The sequence below is a fragment of the Phalacrocorax aristotelis genome, chromosome 6 (assembly GCF_949628215.1).
Source record: "Phalacrocorax aristotelis chromosome 6, bGulAri2.1, whole genome shotgun sequence".
Taxonomy (NCBI): domain Eukaryota; kingdom Metazoa; phylum Chordata; class Aves; order Suliformes; family Phalacrocoracidae; genus Phalacrocorax; species Phalacrocorax aristotelis.
The window spans coordinates 12,312,355-12,330,456 of NC_134281.1; the positions used below are offsets into that span (position 1 = coordinate 12,312,355).

The 18,102-nt window shown below is 40.3% G+C and overlaps 2 protein-coding genes across 2 annotated transcripts in view; both read right to left on the minus strand.

Moving 5' to 3' along the window:
* The window catches only part of TMEM43 (transmembrane protein 43), a 494,721-nt gene that overhangs the window by 30,169 nt on the left and 446,450 nt on the right, over positions 1–18,102 (minus strand). The gene's annotated exons all lie outside the window — the stretch shown is intronic.
* Positions 4,194–18,102, minus strand: part of LOC142058573 (netrin-4-like) — a 51,449-nt gene continuing 37,540 nt past the window's right edge. The window contains exons 6-10 of the mRNA XM_075095981.1: positions 10,465–10,678; positions 9,537–9,673; positions 8,518–8,586; positions 7,205–7,375; positions 4,194–6,306 (exon numbers count right to left, since the gene is read on the minus strand). Coding sequence (XP_074952082.1) covers positions 6,170–6,306; positions 7,205–7,375; positions 8,518–8,586; positions 9,537–9,673; positions 10,465–10,678 — 728 coding nt within the window. The 3' untranslated portion in view covers positions 4,194–6,169. The remainder of the gene's footprint in view (positions 6,307–7,204; positions 7,376–8,517; positions 8,587–9,536; positions 9,674–10,464; positions 10,679–18,102) is intronic.

The window sequence follows — 18,102 nt, forward strand, 5'->3', positions numbered from 1 at the left end:
TGTTGCTTGCAGTGGGTTTTACACCCATCACTTCTAGAAGCACAACAGTTTATTATTAGAGTACCCTGTGCATTCATCCAGTGGTTTGAGCTGGAACAGCCTTTTCATGAATTCAGAGCCACTGAAAGTAGCCCTGTACAACACACTGGAATGCTTGGAATATTGCTTAGTTTTCTGCCATTTGCTAATTTAATTGAAATTATTAAATATTTGGTCCTGTTTGTGTAGAGTGCAGTGTTTGCTGCTTGATATACAAAAAAAGCTTGCTGTAATTTGAGGAACGTAAACTTGAGGTGGCAAGTTTCACCTAGGGGTGTGAAGAGTGGAGTGTATGGTTGTGGCTGCCTAATGTAGGGCTGTGATTTTTCTCCTGTCTGTTACTGACTTTGCTTTCATCAAGAATCCTTGGGCTTTTCCCTTCTTTTTTTTTTTTTGTGTGTTTCCTCCAGTGAATTACATGTTTGTAGCATAGTCAGTAGCCAGAGCCTGAATGGAGAGGCAATCTCTGAAACAGGAAGAAATGTTTTGGATGATGTTTGTTTGTTTGGTTTGGTTTTGGGTTTTGTTTTGGGTATTTGGCTTTTTTATTTAACAAATAGGTTCAGTTGATTGTTTCTGAACATGACAAGTTTCTTGTGCCTCCTAAAAAGGTGAAAGCATCCCCTCATATGCACTCGTTCCCTTCATAGGGTGCTGTGTGTGGGAGAGGGATGTTTGATTTCTATGTGTGTGGTTTCTGACCTTTTTCTTCCTATTATGAGAGTCTTGCTGCCTCCACCCTGTTCCTTTTGCCTTCTCTTTGTCCCCTTCAGATAAGCCTCCAAATACCAGATTTGCTTCCTTTTCCCCTACAACCAGTCACATTTCTCCTTACAAGTCATTGGCTGTGTTCCCTTACCTGGCCCATCTCTTCTTTCTTTTTGCAACATAAAGAACCTAAACTAATGAACTAAGCTGGATCCAGCTGATTTTCTTGCAGTTTGGCCCTGCATGGAACAAGCAAAGGTTGGCAGAATTTGATAGTGGGATGCCATTCTTGTTAGCATTTCCCATGCTGTGTGTGAAGCTGCTGATTTAGAATTAGTCCAGTTGATAACCATTTTGTTTTTTGTAGTGGGAGTGTATACAGGTGTTATTAATGGGTGTTAACCTGCACAGTTAGCGATTGAAATATCCTCAGTGCTTGTGACCTTTCTCATAAAGGCCTTGTTACAAATGAATTTGAGTTAATATTTTCAGACCTAGACTCACTATTTTTCAAATGCAGAAGAGCCAAGGGCCTGAGAATCTGGGCTAGCAGAAGTGGTATGGTACCTTGTCCCATGTTGGCCTATGCTACTTTAAGTCTCTTCTAAGGGTCAGACCTGTGTGTTTGTGAAAGTATACATCATAATGTTTCTCTTCACTAAGCTGCAAGGCAAAAGAAAGATGGTAATATTTATCATGTCTTTAATGTGAAGAATGAACACTGGGTCTTAGAGGTACAGTGTTCTCAACAGAAATATAAAAGTATGGTAAGAAGTTGTATGGCACCCCAAAGAGTAAGTGCAACTACTGTAATGTAGAGTTGCAAGGGTAAATCTCTGGAAAATCTCTTGTAATACACTGGCTTTGACACGGACAGACTTCTACTACCGAAGTTTTGAGCATTTATAGGTAGGGCATCTTCTACCTACCTGTCATGCATTTCTGTTTTCATGCCTTGCCAACTCTGTGTAAAGGAGTTTTAGGACCTGTAAAGTATTATTTTAGACCTCACTAGGTCTCAAACCAGTAAAACCTCATGTGTATAGTTTTTCTGGGAACGAAGCACCTGCAAGTACCTACATAGAAGATTTTTCAGGATTAGGTTTTGATCAGTTGTTGAATTAGCATGCCATTTATATAAATAAACTGTACCTGTTTTGTTTAATGTGTACATGTTCTCATACCAAATGTACTTTTTTTTGAAAGTTGCTCAGTAGAAAAGTAATGTATCATGGTTGTCTTATTAGCGAAATGCTTTTCTCTGTTTGCCTGATTGTGTGCTAACACTACCAAAGCGAGAACCTGATGTTTGGAACATCTGTGGTTTATTAATTTAAAAAGAATTAATGTGCATGCATTTTGAGGATTGTATGGTTTATAATTCTAAAAATAGATCTCAAACCTCACATCAGTAGAAGTGTCTGAGTATTTTTAATTGAAGTTTTAAGTACAAAAAAAAAAAGTGCTACAACACATAACAAAGAATACACTAACTTTTCCAGGTCTGGGGGACTTGAGGGAGCATACCATGTGAATTATATCAATTCAAAGAAAGATTACATCAAGCAGCATGGAAAAAATTATGAGACATGGTAAATGCTACAGGGGAAAAAACTTATTCTTCATAGCAGTGAGCCACTCTCAGAAGAGCAGTGCACAAAGGTTGTGTACAGGCACATTTTTGTTCTTAGCTGCTCACCAAGAGCAGAAGCTGGGGAAGTATCTGTAGCAATGTGTCAGTACATTGGTGTTGGGGCTCAGCACTCACAACGGCCATTTGGTGAACTACTGTGATGGTTTAAGGGTTGATGTTGCTGGAATGACCTTTGTATTCATGGAGACATGTGCTGCATAGCTGTTAGAGCTACTTTGACCTCTAGCAGTCCTGAGTTTGCTGCTGTGAAGTGTTACATGTGCTTCTGCTTCAAACTGTCATCTGCCCTATTAGACAGCCACAGCTTTCCAGACTTTTCTTGTGGGTAAAGGCTTTTATTTCATCTTTATGCAGGATTTCCAAGTGACAAATTACTGTTGCTATTTGGTATGTGGTTGCTCCTACTCGTGAGGCACCTTGTCTATTTGGCTGCTATTTGGGTTGTTCATATGGCCACTTTGAAGATGGGTCCCATTTTAGATGTACTCAAAGAGACTGTCCAGCCACTTCTGTTAGTATCCTTTATATTACTGTGCCACCTAAGACACACAGTCACAGAGAAGATTGCAAGGTATGCGATACTGTACACAGCCCTACAAAACAATTCTTTTTGGTACAGGAACACCAGACCTTCTATGGAAGTTCTTTTTATTTACTATGCATGACCTTGTTTGCTTGTTCTGAGGAATGTGTAACAGCTGGTACTAGGATGACAATTGTCTTGTGCTGTTTTATGCTCATCTTCATTTCAGGTACTGGTACACAAGAAAATAAATATTTTTCTTAAGTCTCATGGCGATCAACTGAAACTTTCTCATCTCTCCTTTAATCAATAGCTGTTCTAACTTGATCTATGTGGTTCATCTATATTTAGATACTTATTTTCAGACAGGCTACCTCATTGTAGCACTGCAGAACAAAGCACATGGTAGCTCTCTGTGAGTTGGAACTTCATTCTTTTATCCTTCTTTTTTGTGACTTCAGAGGTACTTGATTAGCCAGGAGTATTAATACCATTAAAAAGCCAACTTGCAGTGTTGACTTACCCTAATGTGCTTTCGCTTTTCACTTTTAAATTAAATTCCATACTTATGGAATACCTGCTACTGTCTAGAGCAAAACCACTAAGCAAGAGCTGGTAGTTGGAACAAAATGTGCAATGTTTCTAACTAATTGAGGGAATGAAGTAGACTTAGCTATACGGGTACCTGCAAGTAAATTAGGGATTCAAAAAGAATGTGAAATTAGAAAGAGGAGAGGAAATTAGCTGAGTTTTTTTGGGGGCCCCACTCACTTTATGCTTTTCTGTAAAGCGTGTGTATGTGTGTATATGTATCACCTACTTTTGAGATATCTGAAATGTCATATATTGATGAGTATCATGTCATCAATACAAGGGTGTTAGGATTTGGTAGTTATTAATCACTGTATTATAGTAGGCCCCAAGAAAACACACCAGGGTATCAATATTGTTCCAAATAGTATGCCTTCTAGCAGTAGCTAGAAATGCTTGTAAGTGACCATGTTAAAAAATAACTTTCATCCACAGAAGGGAACTACACAGATGTTTACCCTCCCCACAACATCACCAGTCTGGCACAAAATGTAGAACATGGGAGTTTGCTTTCATATGGTACTGACCATAAACTAAAATGGAATACGATCATCGTTAAATAAGATTCCCTGCAGGTAAAATGGCCTTTGTTGAAAAGCATGTTCCTTAGCTTAGGTCTAAACTTACACTTGATTTTCATTTATTCTGAGAGGCCCTTTGAGAACAGACTGTAAATTCATGTACACATCTTTATTTTTATTGATACTTGAAAGACAGCTAGTCGATCTTTTTGTTGTGAGATGATTTCTGGATACAGTAAAGAAAGCAGTTGCTATGCTTTTAATTTCTGAATGCTGACACTTCAAATTAAGCTAAATTCCTTGGTTAAAAAGTGTTTTATTGCATTAATTAAATGGCTTGTTGGAGATGCCACACTGTTGGATACCGCTTCAGGTAACAACAAATGAATAATGAAATGAAAGAGGGAAAGCAATGGCAATGGAGGAGGGGAGGCTTCCTGTAAAGGCGGGGAGGAAGAAACACAGTTTATGCAATGGTGGGAGAAAAGTGGGGCTTTTATTATGTAAATAGCTGCCTGTCATCCATTTCCAAATGAGCTGAGGATTTTTCTGCTGTTCAACCAATATGAGATTAAAAGGAAAACAGCAACAAATGGAATGAAAGAAGCTGGTTTTCCAGGTTCCCAGTGATAAAGAGAACAAACTGATGGCCTGAGATGGAAGTCCCAGTCTACATCCTTCTGCATTAGTATTTAGTTTTTCTAGATACTCCATGTGGCAGTCAGTGCGAAATGAATGTATTTCCTCTTTCCTGAGAGCATTAAAATATTAGACATGGAATGCAAATATGCAAAAAGTAGCACGTGTGCATGCTTTTTCTCTGTAACCTCCTGAAAGAATAGACTGACTCACTATTATTCTGCTTTACTTGATGAGGGAATGTGCTCCAACCAGCTTCATTTGATTGTGAGTCCTTAAACAGGGGCCACAGGTCTTAAACTACAATTTCCTCAAAATACTGTATTAGGGAATGATGCAGGTAGCTACCCCTTAATTACTATAGGGTAGGGTAAAATTGATTTAGAAAGAATGCTTTTGCAGAAAAGAGCTATTTCTACCTAGAGTGCAGATATTACCGTTCCTATACTTCTGTGGAGGGTAAAATAATCCTCCGGCACGATGGGAAGGAAGCCTAGCTTCAGTATCTTAACCCGAAGTGTGACCAAGAGACATAAAGCAGAATGAAAGCACTTAGTGCAATCAAATGCCAGTAGTCTTGAGCACAGTTTGAATAGCCAGGTTGCTCTCACAGTAACTATAGCTACCTCATTTAATACACAGTCCAGCAAATCCATTTACCTCCTCCTACTCTGTAGGAGGCTTTTGTAGTGTTACAATATCAACATTAGAGCAGCTACAAGTTCCTCTCATGTTCTGGCTCTTTCCTGGCATAAGGCTTTTTAGTGGCAATCGCTGTGAAACCTTTGTGGTGTCACAGACTAAAGTACAGCAAAGAGCAAAATCACCTTGGAGAGCAAGGGTTAGATCTGGAATCAGGTCTGAGCCAAGGTGCTTTCTGCAGCAGACTTCAGCACTGTTCTCCCAAGATAAGTCACATGTTAGTTTGTTCTGTTCAGCAATGGGATAATATTGCCTTCTAGAAAGCAACCCCTTGTATTGGCATAATTGCAGCGTGATGTTAAATCTATCTGAGCTCTTTTTAATAAGTCTTATTTGGCATGCTTGTTTAGTATTATGCCACTTGTAAAGCTGAAAGAAATTGCTGCCTGTTAGTGGTCACTTAAAGAAAACTAAGTAATGAATGCATTATGTAAGCAGCTTATACATATTAATATCAGACTCTGACCTGAAGTATGGAAACACTAATCCATATCTTTAGGTTTGCTTTGTAAAATGATTCTCTGGCTGTGTGGAGTTAGTCTCAAATGACGAACTGAATTGTAACCTATGTATGATGCACTAGTTAATTTTGTATGATAAGGCTGTGCATTTTTTGAAAAAAGTAGTCATGTCCCAAGTTTCCTGTCTAAGCACGTGAAAGGAAAGGATGGTAAGTCTGCTTTCATCACTTCAGCTAGGAGCATGTTGAATGGGAACGCATGAACTAACTACACCTTTCACTGTGGTGTTACTAAAAGGCAAAGTTCAGCACTGTAACTTCTGAAGCAGAAATTATTTGCACCCAGTTTGAAGAATATCTGATACTTGTTTTTCCAAATATGCTTTCCAGGGTTTCACCAGACTGTTCATGTTCACAAGGAGTTTGCTGGTCCTGGAGTCCTCCTGGCCTGCTATAAGATAGTCAGTACCTAGTTAAAGAAAGAAAAAAAAATAATAGGAACAACTTCAGTCAGTAAATAGTTCAGTTTTCTCCTACATGCAGAATTTCTCTATTTTGTAAGTATCTGGCACGTAGCATCTTAGCCAGCTTCACGCAGTTTATGCATGTGCCATCTTATGTGTAAGCATACTTTCATGGGCATATTGTCACTGCTGACTCCTGGGCGCACAGGTTCAGTGTTGTCATGTGACTATGCTCAGGAATTACAGCTACAGATTGATTTAGTTCCAGTGGCCTTACCGTGTACAAATCCAACACCTCCATGTGCAGATGACCAACTTTGAGTCTGATCTGGCTGACCTTTCTTTTAAGCCATTGTAACTCTGTGGGCTTCAGTAGCATTATTCCTGGCTTGTTATAGGTATGATGAGCAGCAGAATTTGATCTGAACAGGTGTGGAAGCTGATACTATATATGAAAATAGTAAGCCAGACTTCCTAGATTCCCTACACTTTCCCAAATTTTCCTAATAATTTCTAGTTTTTCTAAAAAGAAGTAAAGCATGATCTGAAAATACAGAGTGAGGAGGAAAACTCTTTGGACTTAAAAGTACAGGGATTTTTTTTTTTTCTTTTTCCTCACAAACACTCTTCTAGTCACAAATATTCTGGAAGATTGAATGAAGTCACTGAAAGTAAAACATTTTCAGGGAGGTTTGGGCTTTTCGGTAAAACTTTGTTCTCTGCTAAGAAAATGCTTTTTACTGCAGCTGGCTATTGACTCCATCTTTGGTGTGGATGAAATCAGAGGACTCTACCCCAGAAAGACTGATGGGAAGCGTTGGGTAGCCACAGCTAATGTTCACAATGAATTGTCACCACTGTTTACAGGGGAAGGAAAACACCTAGTAAGCATTTTGTCCTTACCAGGATTGAGAATAGGACATGTACATCCCCTGTTGGTCCAGGATTCTGGGTAAATGCTTCTGTTGCTCCGAGCAATTCTCACTTTGCCTGATTTCAGGACCTTCTTCACTTTCACAACAACTTCTGCATGGCTCCCTTTGTCATGAGCTGATAGGATTCTTGCTTTTATCACTTCCAGAAAACAGATCAAGATACAGACAATGAATTTCTAAATGAATTTTGGTTTATGCTGCTCAAAGGTAGAATTTTAACACATTGAAAGAAGACATGAAAAAAACATTTCAGTCGTACAGAAAGTATTTCAATGCTTGTCCACTTCAGTAATGGTTCTTTTAAATAATTTTGGAGAACAAAACCTAGGTTTTTCTGATGAGGTAGTTAACTGATCCTTTCACCATGTTATTTAGCAACTACTTTATAATGGGCTGGTGTCAAATGCTTGGAAATCATAGGAAAGCACTTGTATGTATAGATAGGAAGGGTGGAAAAAACAGCAGCAGCTTACAGTCTGATTTTTAAGTGCAGTGATTCTAGGCTTTATATTTTGCAGCTTGAAAACTTGTGGTGAGCTTTAATACTGACATCTCAAAAATTTTGTCCTATGGAAACGGACTGTCTGCTCTACTAGAAGGAAGCCAGGAAGTTTCCCATCAGAGTGCAGGCATGTCACATGGCTAAAATTCCATGATTGCACAACAAACCAGAAAAAGCATTTTTGTTTTGTGGCCCAATATCTGGTTGTTGTGATAAATTTCTGTTCCTTTAATTTCAGAGGATCCCATAGCTTTTTGGCAGGATAGTCTCCTCTAGATCGGCCCCACAAGCAGGCTTTGTTGTGTCATGACACAAGCACATCAAACCCTTGGATCTCAGAGCTTTCCTGTCTTGTTTCATGTGATGGCGTGAACTAGGTGTTCATAAACCGCAGTATTAAATACATTCTTGGTAAACAAGCATGGCCGTTTGAACCTGGATAATGAGTGCAAAAGTAATGGCAGTTCAGATGCAAGGTTTTTATAATTTATTCTTGATGAAGAGGCCAACCCTTCCACCGAGTTACAATTCAAGCAATCCTGCTGTAAAGAGGAAAGCTAACTGGGTGGAAGGGAGACACTGCAGAGCCTTGCATGAAAAGTGTTACTCAGTTCTGATCGGAAGTTGGACATGTCACTTAGACAAAAAAGGCAGAGGAAATCCTACCTCTTATTTCATAACTTAGCCAGTCCTGTCATTTTCCAAAGCTATCAGCTAATAACATGCATAGAGAGAATGTTGTGAAATTATCATATGTTGAGGGCATAGCACCCACTTACCATAAGCATATTTCATTTGGCAGAAGTCAGCAACGGTTCCAAGCACCTTTTCTTTGCACACACACTTTTCTAGCAGGGGAACCACAGAACACAAAGGGTTGGAGAAGGGCCAGGACATGAGAGGGAAGAGAAAAGCAAATGATACTCAGTTATCAAGTTATAAGTATATAGCTCCCATAATCTGGATGGACCTTGAGAGTAAATTTGAGAGTGAGCTCAGTTATTTACAAATCTGTTTCTTGTTAGATTATACAATAATTGTTCTGAAACCTGATCAGTACTGTCAAGTAGAATGCAGCCCTCATAGGGTCTATTGTACAGTTAATAAACCGATACTAATGAAGAGATTTGTAAATCATAGAAGTAATAATGCCCTTATTTGATCCCATAAGCTAAGAAGTGCTGGTCCTTGCTGGTATTAAGGTAATATCCCCATCAGAAAAGTCAAGATTTGCAATAGGTGGCACTACCACCTCTGGGTCTTACAAAGCCATTGATGCTGGTGAGTGCTGACCTTCATACAGGGCAAGCAAAACTGGGAACTTTAATACTTAAAAAGGCTCTACCTCATTCTGTAAGCCTACTTACTTTGTAACTTTAGGTGGATACAGTATACTTTACTTTCTCTCCTGAGCTGTTGTGCCATGAGAAATATCTTACTCTTAAAATCTTATTGCAAATTGCATTTGAAGTTCTGAACAGCACCTGAATGCTTGAGAAGGTGCTGTGTAACATCGTAAGCATTATGACTGTAATTACCACCACAAAAGGAGAGTATTTGTTCCACACAATCTTATTCATGACTTATCAATTTCCAAAACCAAAGCTGGATAGTACAGTTGGTTTGGAAAATAACAATGTAAGCATAATCATAACCTGCATAGTTCATATTAGTAGATGTTGCCAGCAGATGGGGGACAGACAAGCTAGAGGTGAGTGGGGGAATTTAAGTCAGGGTGGAGAGAAGAAAGAGCTGGGACTCGGTGAAGTCACTAATGTTCCCAGAGTGTGGGCTGTACCTGGGTGCCTCAGTGCAGAAAAGCCCTGCTCATGGTCATTCCATTTCCACTCCTCTTCGCTCACGTTGGTTGGTGTTTGCACAAGGTCAGGGATTCGTCCACCAATGGGGATATTAAAGAATGGCTCATTGTCATAGCTGGGGGGAAGCATAAAACAGAAGACTTGGTTAGGACAGGAGATGGGTGGGAAGCAGGTGTTTGTAGCATGTGGCTGTATCCAGACAGATGAGCTTGCTTTCTTCAGGTTGGGAGTGCAAATAAGAGCAAGACTTCATGCCATATAGAGAGATCACAAGATCTAGGCTTTTATTTTGGCCTTACCACTGCTGACTTAGCATTTTAAAAGTAACTCTCTATTGGGCCTTTTTTGCTTTTGTTTGTTTTTACTGAGTTAAGCAACTCAAAGTTAGTGACAGCTTGCTGATGTCACTAGTAACTGAGGACACCTGCAGGACGCATAAAACTGCAGTCATGCAGCAAATCGTAGGTTTTCTGTACGGATTAATGCATGTTTGGGGTACAGATGCGTGCGCCCTACAAGCAAGAGGGAGACCTTGTAATTTCTTTTACCCTGGGCACAGGTGAAAGGCAAGCTCTCCAGACTCCTCCATCGATTTCCAAGGCAAACAGGTGTATTTGAAGATGCTGTACATATTTCCACGGGGTTGTGGAGTCACCTGCTATTACTGCAAAAAGTCATCATTTCAAGATTGCCTTGGATAATACAATGGACTTAAAAGTGTACCAGCCACCAAATGGAATCTAAGAAACCTTTTATGATTCACAGCCACCTTTTCAAATGATTGAGGACAATCAGATGATTGGACAGCATCCTCCAATTACTGTGACTGCTGCAGTATTTCAGTTAATCTTTGCTTCATTTCACAGAATCCCAACTCAAAGTGAACCCAAAGGAGGGCTTCTTTACCCATTGAAACAGTTTCCAGTATGCTGGTCGCAGTCTCTGGCACAGTCACAAGGGCGACAGCCATTTTCTCCAAAGCCCCAGTAGCCCATGAGACATCTATCGCAGTTGGGGCCCGCCACACCTGGCTTGCAGTAGCAGAATCCCGTCTTGGGGTGGCATCGCCAGCTTCTGCTGAAAGTTGCGTTGGCTGAACCCATTGGCTGGCAGGCGCAAGCTATGGAGATATGATAAGAGGTGACTGAGATTGTGTGCCCAGGGGTCAACTGGATAAGTGACATTTTTTGCAAGGCTGATAAACTCATGCCCTCTTCCTTATGCTCAGTAGTTTTAAGTCAGAACTGGTAAACATTGCATTGTCAACCTATATTTGCAATATTATTTTTGTCTCTTATAAACTCATTAAGCACATGAAAACAAGTACAACTGGGACTCATTTATCTGTGAAAGTCACTTCTTCCCTACTACACAAATCTTGACCATAGGAGGTTTTGAAGCAGTGGCAGGAAGCCTTCACTGGGTGTTTATTTTTAAAGGGACTTGCAGGTGATTGATGTTTTAAAGTATTTTACAGAAAGATTCACTAGCATGGACAAGGTAAAAAATGATAGCTATTGCCTACGTTGTATTTCCTGTGAACACAGAGATCACAAAACTACTGTTTTCTTTGGGGCTAGATGCAGCCTGTGCAGGTGGTTCAGATGACGAGAAATATTTTTTCGATTTCTGCCTCCAGAGTCCACAAATTTCCTTCAGTACAAGTTCTAAGGGACACATCTCACCATGCAGTACTGTATGTATGTAAGGAAGCTGATGAAATTTTTTGTACAAATACATGAGCAGATTTGTTATAAAGAAGGTGGACAGAATGAGAGATCTCTAAACTCACTAGACGTATTTTACACATAGCTGGAGCTGAGCAAATAGGAGGAAAAAAACCCAGATCTTTCTAATGCTATTGTCAGTTTGACACCAGCCTGGCAACTCAAGGCAACTTGGCAGTAAAACAGATCCTGTGGGCAACTTTGGCTTCACAGACAATAAATTGTCACAATCCCACGCCACCAGTACATTCCCAATGTGACAGCATCAGGGAGTGAGGTGGAAAGTAATATACAGATAGGATAGTGGTGCAAAGCCAACACAGTTGACTCGTCTCCATCAGGGCAGAGGCTAGCTGAGATGGTCAAGCCTTGTGTCAACAGCTCTGGAGAGGTAAAATACAAGCAATAAACATATCCATTCATTTTGATATTCAAACAAGTTTGATTAAAATGAGAACTGAGCTGAACTCCAGGCCTTCATATTTCAGCTCTTTTGTATTAACAAAGCAGCACGCCCTGGCTTTTGCTTGTAGCAGAGACTGAAAAGTAAATGCATCACTACTTCATCCATCTGAAAGAGAGCAGAAATAAAAATCTTGTGGCTAAGACCCGCTTTAACAGAGATTTTCAGTTAAATGTAGGACACCCAAGGTGTTTAGATAGCTTGGATCAGGGGCCAGCTTTTTGGATGCTTATCTGAACCAAACATGATCTCCAAAGCTTTTGAAGTTTGCCCATCATTGCTTCTAATCAAACTACTTTTCTTCATGAGCTCACAAATAAAAGACCAAATGAACACTCTGATTCCACACATCATTTTCCAAGGGCAAGGGGCAACTATATGACTATAAAGAGTGTTAAGTGTAGCAGGGACAGCTTCACTTTCATCCACAACCTCATATTTGATGCTCAAGAAAAGAAAATATCTTTTGAAAATAGTACAAGAAAAAGGATGATCAATTTTGTTTAAAGGGTATTTCTCTTATGATCTGCTTATTACAAAGCTACTTTTTCACTATGCCCTGTGTTCTTTGTGCCAATATTTTTAATAATATTATTACACTCTGCTGTAGATGGATCTCAGTCCGTTGTTTTCAGGGAACACTAGCACGATAGCCTAAGGACAGAAAATAAGCGTGCTGTCATACGCAATGTATACTCAACACAGTGAGCTGTTTGGCAGATGGCAGCAGGCTCACCTGTTTGCCACTCAGCAGTCTTGACTTTGGGAGGAAACCCAGGAATTTTGCTGTCAGTTCTGGAGAGCAGGTGTAACAATGAAGTGCTCATTAGCACAGTTAGTTTCAAAGGCAAGTTCTGATTTGTTGCTGCTTAACTTGAATTATTTTTGCTCAGATTTTTGCAGGGCTAACTCCATCACCCTAAAAGAGGAGACATTTAGTTCTGTCCATCACTGAAAAAAATGGATGTCATAGATTTGAGGATAAGGAGCGGAAATACATGCTTCCTTTATTGCAGACAGGTCTGAGCCACAAGAAGAGGTTGCCAACATCTGGGTTGGCTTGAATCCAGGTTTCTAATTTCACTGTAATATCTCTGGATGGAAGATCTACCTGTGGAGCTTTCACCTTAAATTTCTTACATTTCTGCAACTTCTGGGTCTGTCTTTATTCCCATCTTATTTCTGGTTTTCAGGTTTCATCAGTTAGGGTTTCATAACAGATGGGTAAATCATTAGTGTCATTAGACTACCTATGACCAACTGAGACTAGATCCTGATTCAGGAAGACGAGACCTTCTCCAGTCCTATCCCTAAGGGAAAGTGTTACAGGACAGTAACTGACAGCATTGGCAGAAGCTCACGAGGAGGTAGGAAAAAAGTGCTACCTTTTTTTTTTTTTTTTTTTTATTTTGGGGCTACAGTTTAGGAAAACTAATGTTCTCAAAGGAACTGTGGGGCATATTCCCCCATTAGGAACTGGGACAGCTTCTGGTGGATTAGAAAGCAAGCTGAACCAATAAATGTACAACACTTTCAGTTGAGTTATACAAGTGGCTTGCGAATGCTTTACTCAGTCTGTGTTTGCTTAGCGTTTCAGCTTGGGTGTGTACATTGTCTGGCTTCCAGAGTATTACAGCCAAAATCCCAGTTGTGCATCTAAGGTAACTCCCAAAATAAGAGCCCACATGTCACATGCTGAAGGGGCAGCTGTTGATGACTGTGTTTTATCTGTTTAGTAGTACCACAGATTTGCAGATAAACTTCACAATTAAAGAAACATAAAAGCAAGTTTCCAAAACCTCACCCTTTTACGTTTCCCAATATTTGACAACACAGCATCTTTCCCTGCTGATTTTTGCTTCTTTTCTCTTGGCAAACCCTAGGTTTCTCTCCATCCGCCTGCCTGTCTAACAAAACACCAGCCGACATGACAATGGCCTTGTTTGTCAAAGGCATCATCAATTATGTTAGGGACGGTGTGCAGACAGTTCTGGCTCAGAGATGGCTGGTTTATTTGGGTTCTCCCCTTGACAGCAGTGTAATGAAAAATTTCATCATTGTACTTTAGAATTGGCTATCAGTCATGAAGCATCACAAAGCATCCGCTTGCCTTTTAGTCTCACTCCTATACTAAGTTTGTTTCGTCAAAAACTGCTGTAAAAAGGAGGAGACAAGGAATAATGAAAAATGAATAATTCATAGAGCAGTCTCCACTCATGTCCTCAATAAATCTGTCTGCCCTCAGCACAGCTGTCTTTCCCATGTAATTAGACACAGATGTAAAATATAATATTGGTTGTAACAATATGGTCCCAACTTATAGGAAAATAACAAGTGGTCCAAGTAATTCAGTGGACTTTGAGGTATCTTGCCTTAAACTTCTATCTAATAATGTTGCATAAGATATATCTATGAGCAGACTGGCTATTTGATGGAAAACAGGCAAAACAAAAAAATCAAGCAAAGCCTTTTGAATCTGAAATAATATACATGCACATCTTTGGAGCATATGACCAAATCAGGGCAATTTTTAAAGCATGTCAGATGTTAGGATTGACTCAGCCAATGATGTTTCTTAAATGAAGGAAATAAGATAGACGGCTGCATGTGTGGTCAGGGCTGATTAAGACAGACTTTGAACCAAGATGTGATCAGGCCTTTGTGATATTACAATCAAAAGTTCACTCCCTCTGCTCAGAAGTAAAAGGATGAGAATCAGAGCTTTTCAGAGTGTGCGTGTGCATGTGCATCTGGGCACATTTTAATTTTCAACCCTTGTGCTTAGAGTAAAAAAAGCTTGTTTTCCTGGAGACCCTTTTTAATGGGTCTACACGCCTACATTATTTTTTAAGCTAAGCAAAGGGTGAGTACAAAAGATGGTGCCATTTCAGAAGGATCCCTTAAGCCTCCAAATAAGCCACAGGAAAAAGCCAAGGATACAGCAGCTTTTCTAACCATTGGTTAGGAAACGATTAGGCTTCCGAGTGAAAGCTCCCATACAAGCCTATATCCAAACTTCTTAATCCTGTGTTGTCACCCCCAATAACAGGCAGGTGTGTGCCTTGCTCTGGGGGTCATTTCATGCCTTCCTTTTTTTATTTTTAATATAGATTTAAGCAGTGTCAAAACAAGGCTCTGCATGTAACCTGGCTCTCGTTCATCCCCAGCTGCTAGGAACAGAAGCAAAGGCTACCTCTGCAGACAAAAAGGAGTATCAGATTCACACTTACATGTTAAATTTCAACAGATTTTTTTTTCCAAGGGAATGTCTTTGCAGTCACACATTGGAGGGTCAGCAAAGGGTGGTTTGGATAGTGCCAGGACATCCAATTGTTATACAACTGTTTTTTTCCTAGCAGTGATTAAGAGAGAATGCTGTTCATTATTATGACTAATGCTTAAAGACTCTTTCTGGGCCTGAGCGCTGTCCTGTTAACTTTCTGGGAGCCTGAGGGGGATATCACAGCTGAACCTAGACTTTGCTCTGGATGGCAGAGCACTCTTCAAGCGTGCTTTCTCAAAGGGATTAACACAGCATTTCATTCAGTTTTTTCATCAGATTTCCTTTCCCAGCTCAGTATCTACTGTACACAAGGGTCAAGTTTTGATCTGCCATTGAGGTTTTTTTTTTTTTCCTCTGAGTTCAAAATGGGAAGCTGCAGACTAGGTTGCTCTCACCAAAATCATCCATTCAGTCCACTGTTTGCAATTTATTACTGCTTTTCAGCACTTGCCCAGTGGGTGGGTTTTTAATTTAGTGTTGTTAGTCTGGCACTGTTTGCGTGGTTTTCTCAAAGTGAGATGATGCCTTGGAATTGGTACATTTAAATCACCATAAACATGCTAATCCAGAAGTGGCAGCTCTTCAATTTAGGATCAGCAGGCTGAGGTACGAGAGAAATGTACCTGGTGGTCTAATTGTCTAATTTCTTGCATATTAGCAATGCTCAAAACAGTAACTGTTTTTTACTGAGTAACCAGAGGTGTTTTAGGGTCACACAACCTGAGCAATTTACTCAGATCACACCAGATTAAGTTTAATAGCAATGCAAGTTTCACAACCTAAAGGATAGAGAAGAGGGCCTCTATCTTATATCCTGCATGAGGCCTTTCAGTTTAATATCACCTCTAGGCATAAGGAGCTAATGATGGTCCTGGAGGTGAAATCTTCCCTCTATCAAACTGGGTCTGTTCTAACCAAGACAACTCTGCCTGTCTGCACTGGTGTTTCTGGTTTTGCTGTCACTGATAATAACCAAAGTAGTGAAACATTCCCTGAAAATTCTCTGCAGAGGTACAGCATAACATGAAGTGCACACTTACACACTGCCTGCAGACCACATGGGGAAGTGTTTGGGGATCAGTTCTTTCATCATACAAAGCACTACCCTATTAATGTAACTTGTCACATGCCATTGTGAGAATTCTCCTCCTCACCTTAAATAGAAAAGGCACAGAGTAACCACCCCCTTCCCAGGTGTCTCTTAACTCGGTAATTATATCTGCAGTGTCCCTTCTATTTTCACACAGGTACAGCACACCAGTCTGCTGTAAAAGCTGAGGCTCTCTAAAGTGAACTGCAGTACCCTTTCCTTATATCTTGATGTAGTGAGCATTCATGCATGCCTTTACATGCTTGTAAAAGGTCCCATTGACTTGAATCATGCACAGGTAGGGTCATGCTTACCTGTCTGCAATAATGCTGAATCAAATCTGTTAGATTCATCTCAAACAACAGAAACTCTAGTGCAGGCTAGTGATCCAGAATACCTCTTAAATCAAGGAAGAAAAATAGATATCATCTAGAGGGCAATTCAGCTCATCTGTCTCAGGCATCTACGTTAGACTGCAATAAATCATTCCCTATGGTCCTACTGTTTCTCCACTGACTGTACAGGGAGCCTAGAAAAGACATAACTTTCAGGTGGCTAAAGCATGATGGCAGCTATCTAGGCCTAAGCATGCAAGTCAGAGTGGAAACAATTGCATTTGGGGGCCTTCTGCTGGCAGCAGCATGTTCCCAGGTGAAAAGAACATTGTTGTGCTTGACTGGCACAACAGGAATAAAGCTCTTTCAACAAGGTAAATTCCTGAACAGTTTTTTCTTTTGCTGTGCAGAATATTGGCAGGAGGTACTGAGAGGCCTGTAACCAGACCAGACAAAAGAGGCAGAGGTAGAGTCAGGGTCTGATTTCATCCAGGCAGACTGTTCTAGGGTTTCCACACAGATAGGCTGTATTTTCAAACATCTTTTTTTTCCCTCTTTGCTGCTCTCCAGTGCTCCTTGACTTCAGCGGTTATCTTATATTACACATGATGTCCGTTACTACACCATCACCCTGCTGTTAAACACAAGAGTTTATACACAGATTCTTTCAGGTAATATGAGATTGAAAACTAACCTTCTGGCACAACAATTTATTCTCATTACAATATTTCCCTGTAGCAAATCTGCTCAGAGTAGAAACAGGACTAGAAAGGGGCCACCGTAGAACACTGTAGGATACAGGGTGAGTTAGATAAGCTCACCTCCAGCCCTGTCTGCTGATCAGTGTTCTGTGATGAGCATTGTGAAATTGAAAAGAAGGGGTCGTGTGGAAGCAGTCTGTGCTGGCACTAAAACCCAGTGAAAAGAATACAAAAGAGCAGAAACATATGATGTGTCATGCACAGAAAGTTTAAGCAATATCACAGGCCATACAGTCCTAGGAAGAGGAGTGTTTGTAACCTGAATGTTTAAGAGAAATCTTGATGAAGAGCATCAAAGGGTCAGGAAAGTTTCAAAAGCACATGTTGCCAGTGGACATGAGTATAGATGACAGAAGATGAAGTTCTCTGTGCTGGCAACTGATGTCTGAGCTACAAGGAAGGAAAACTATCCAAAAGGAGAAATGAAATGAAATGAGGTATATTGTTTGAAATAGCAACCTCCCAAATAGGTGCCAGATGGAATCAGATGTGTGAAGCCTGGCAGGATACTCAGGAAATGTTTACACTAAGTAAGGGAGATTTAGGCTGTGTTCCAGACTGGCTGGGTGCAAACTACCTTGATCCAGAGGTTGTGCACCCTCTGTGTATAACCATTAGTGCCTCTGTGCCCGAGTTACTTCCTAACACATCCTGCTGAAGTGTTAATGAGGCAATTAATTTTGGCAGAGCACCCCAAAATACAGCTGTAGAATCCAGAGATAAGCCTGAGTGAGCTATGATGTATTTGTTCCCTAGAGGATACACATGGTCTCATGCTTCCTACACCTCCTACAGTCATTATTATATATATTTATGTGCACAGAAGTTGTACAATCAAACGGAATTTAACAGTAGCTTACACACAGGCACACACAATCTTAAGAG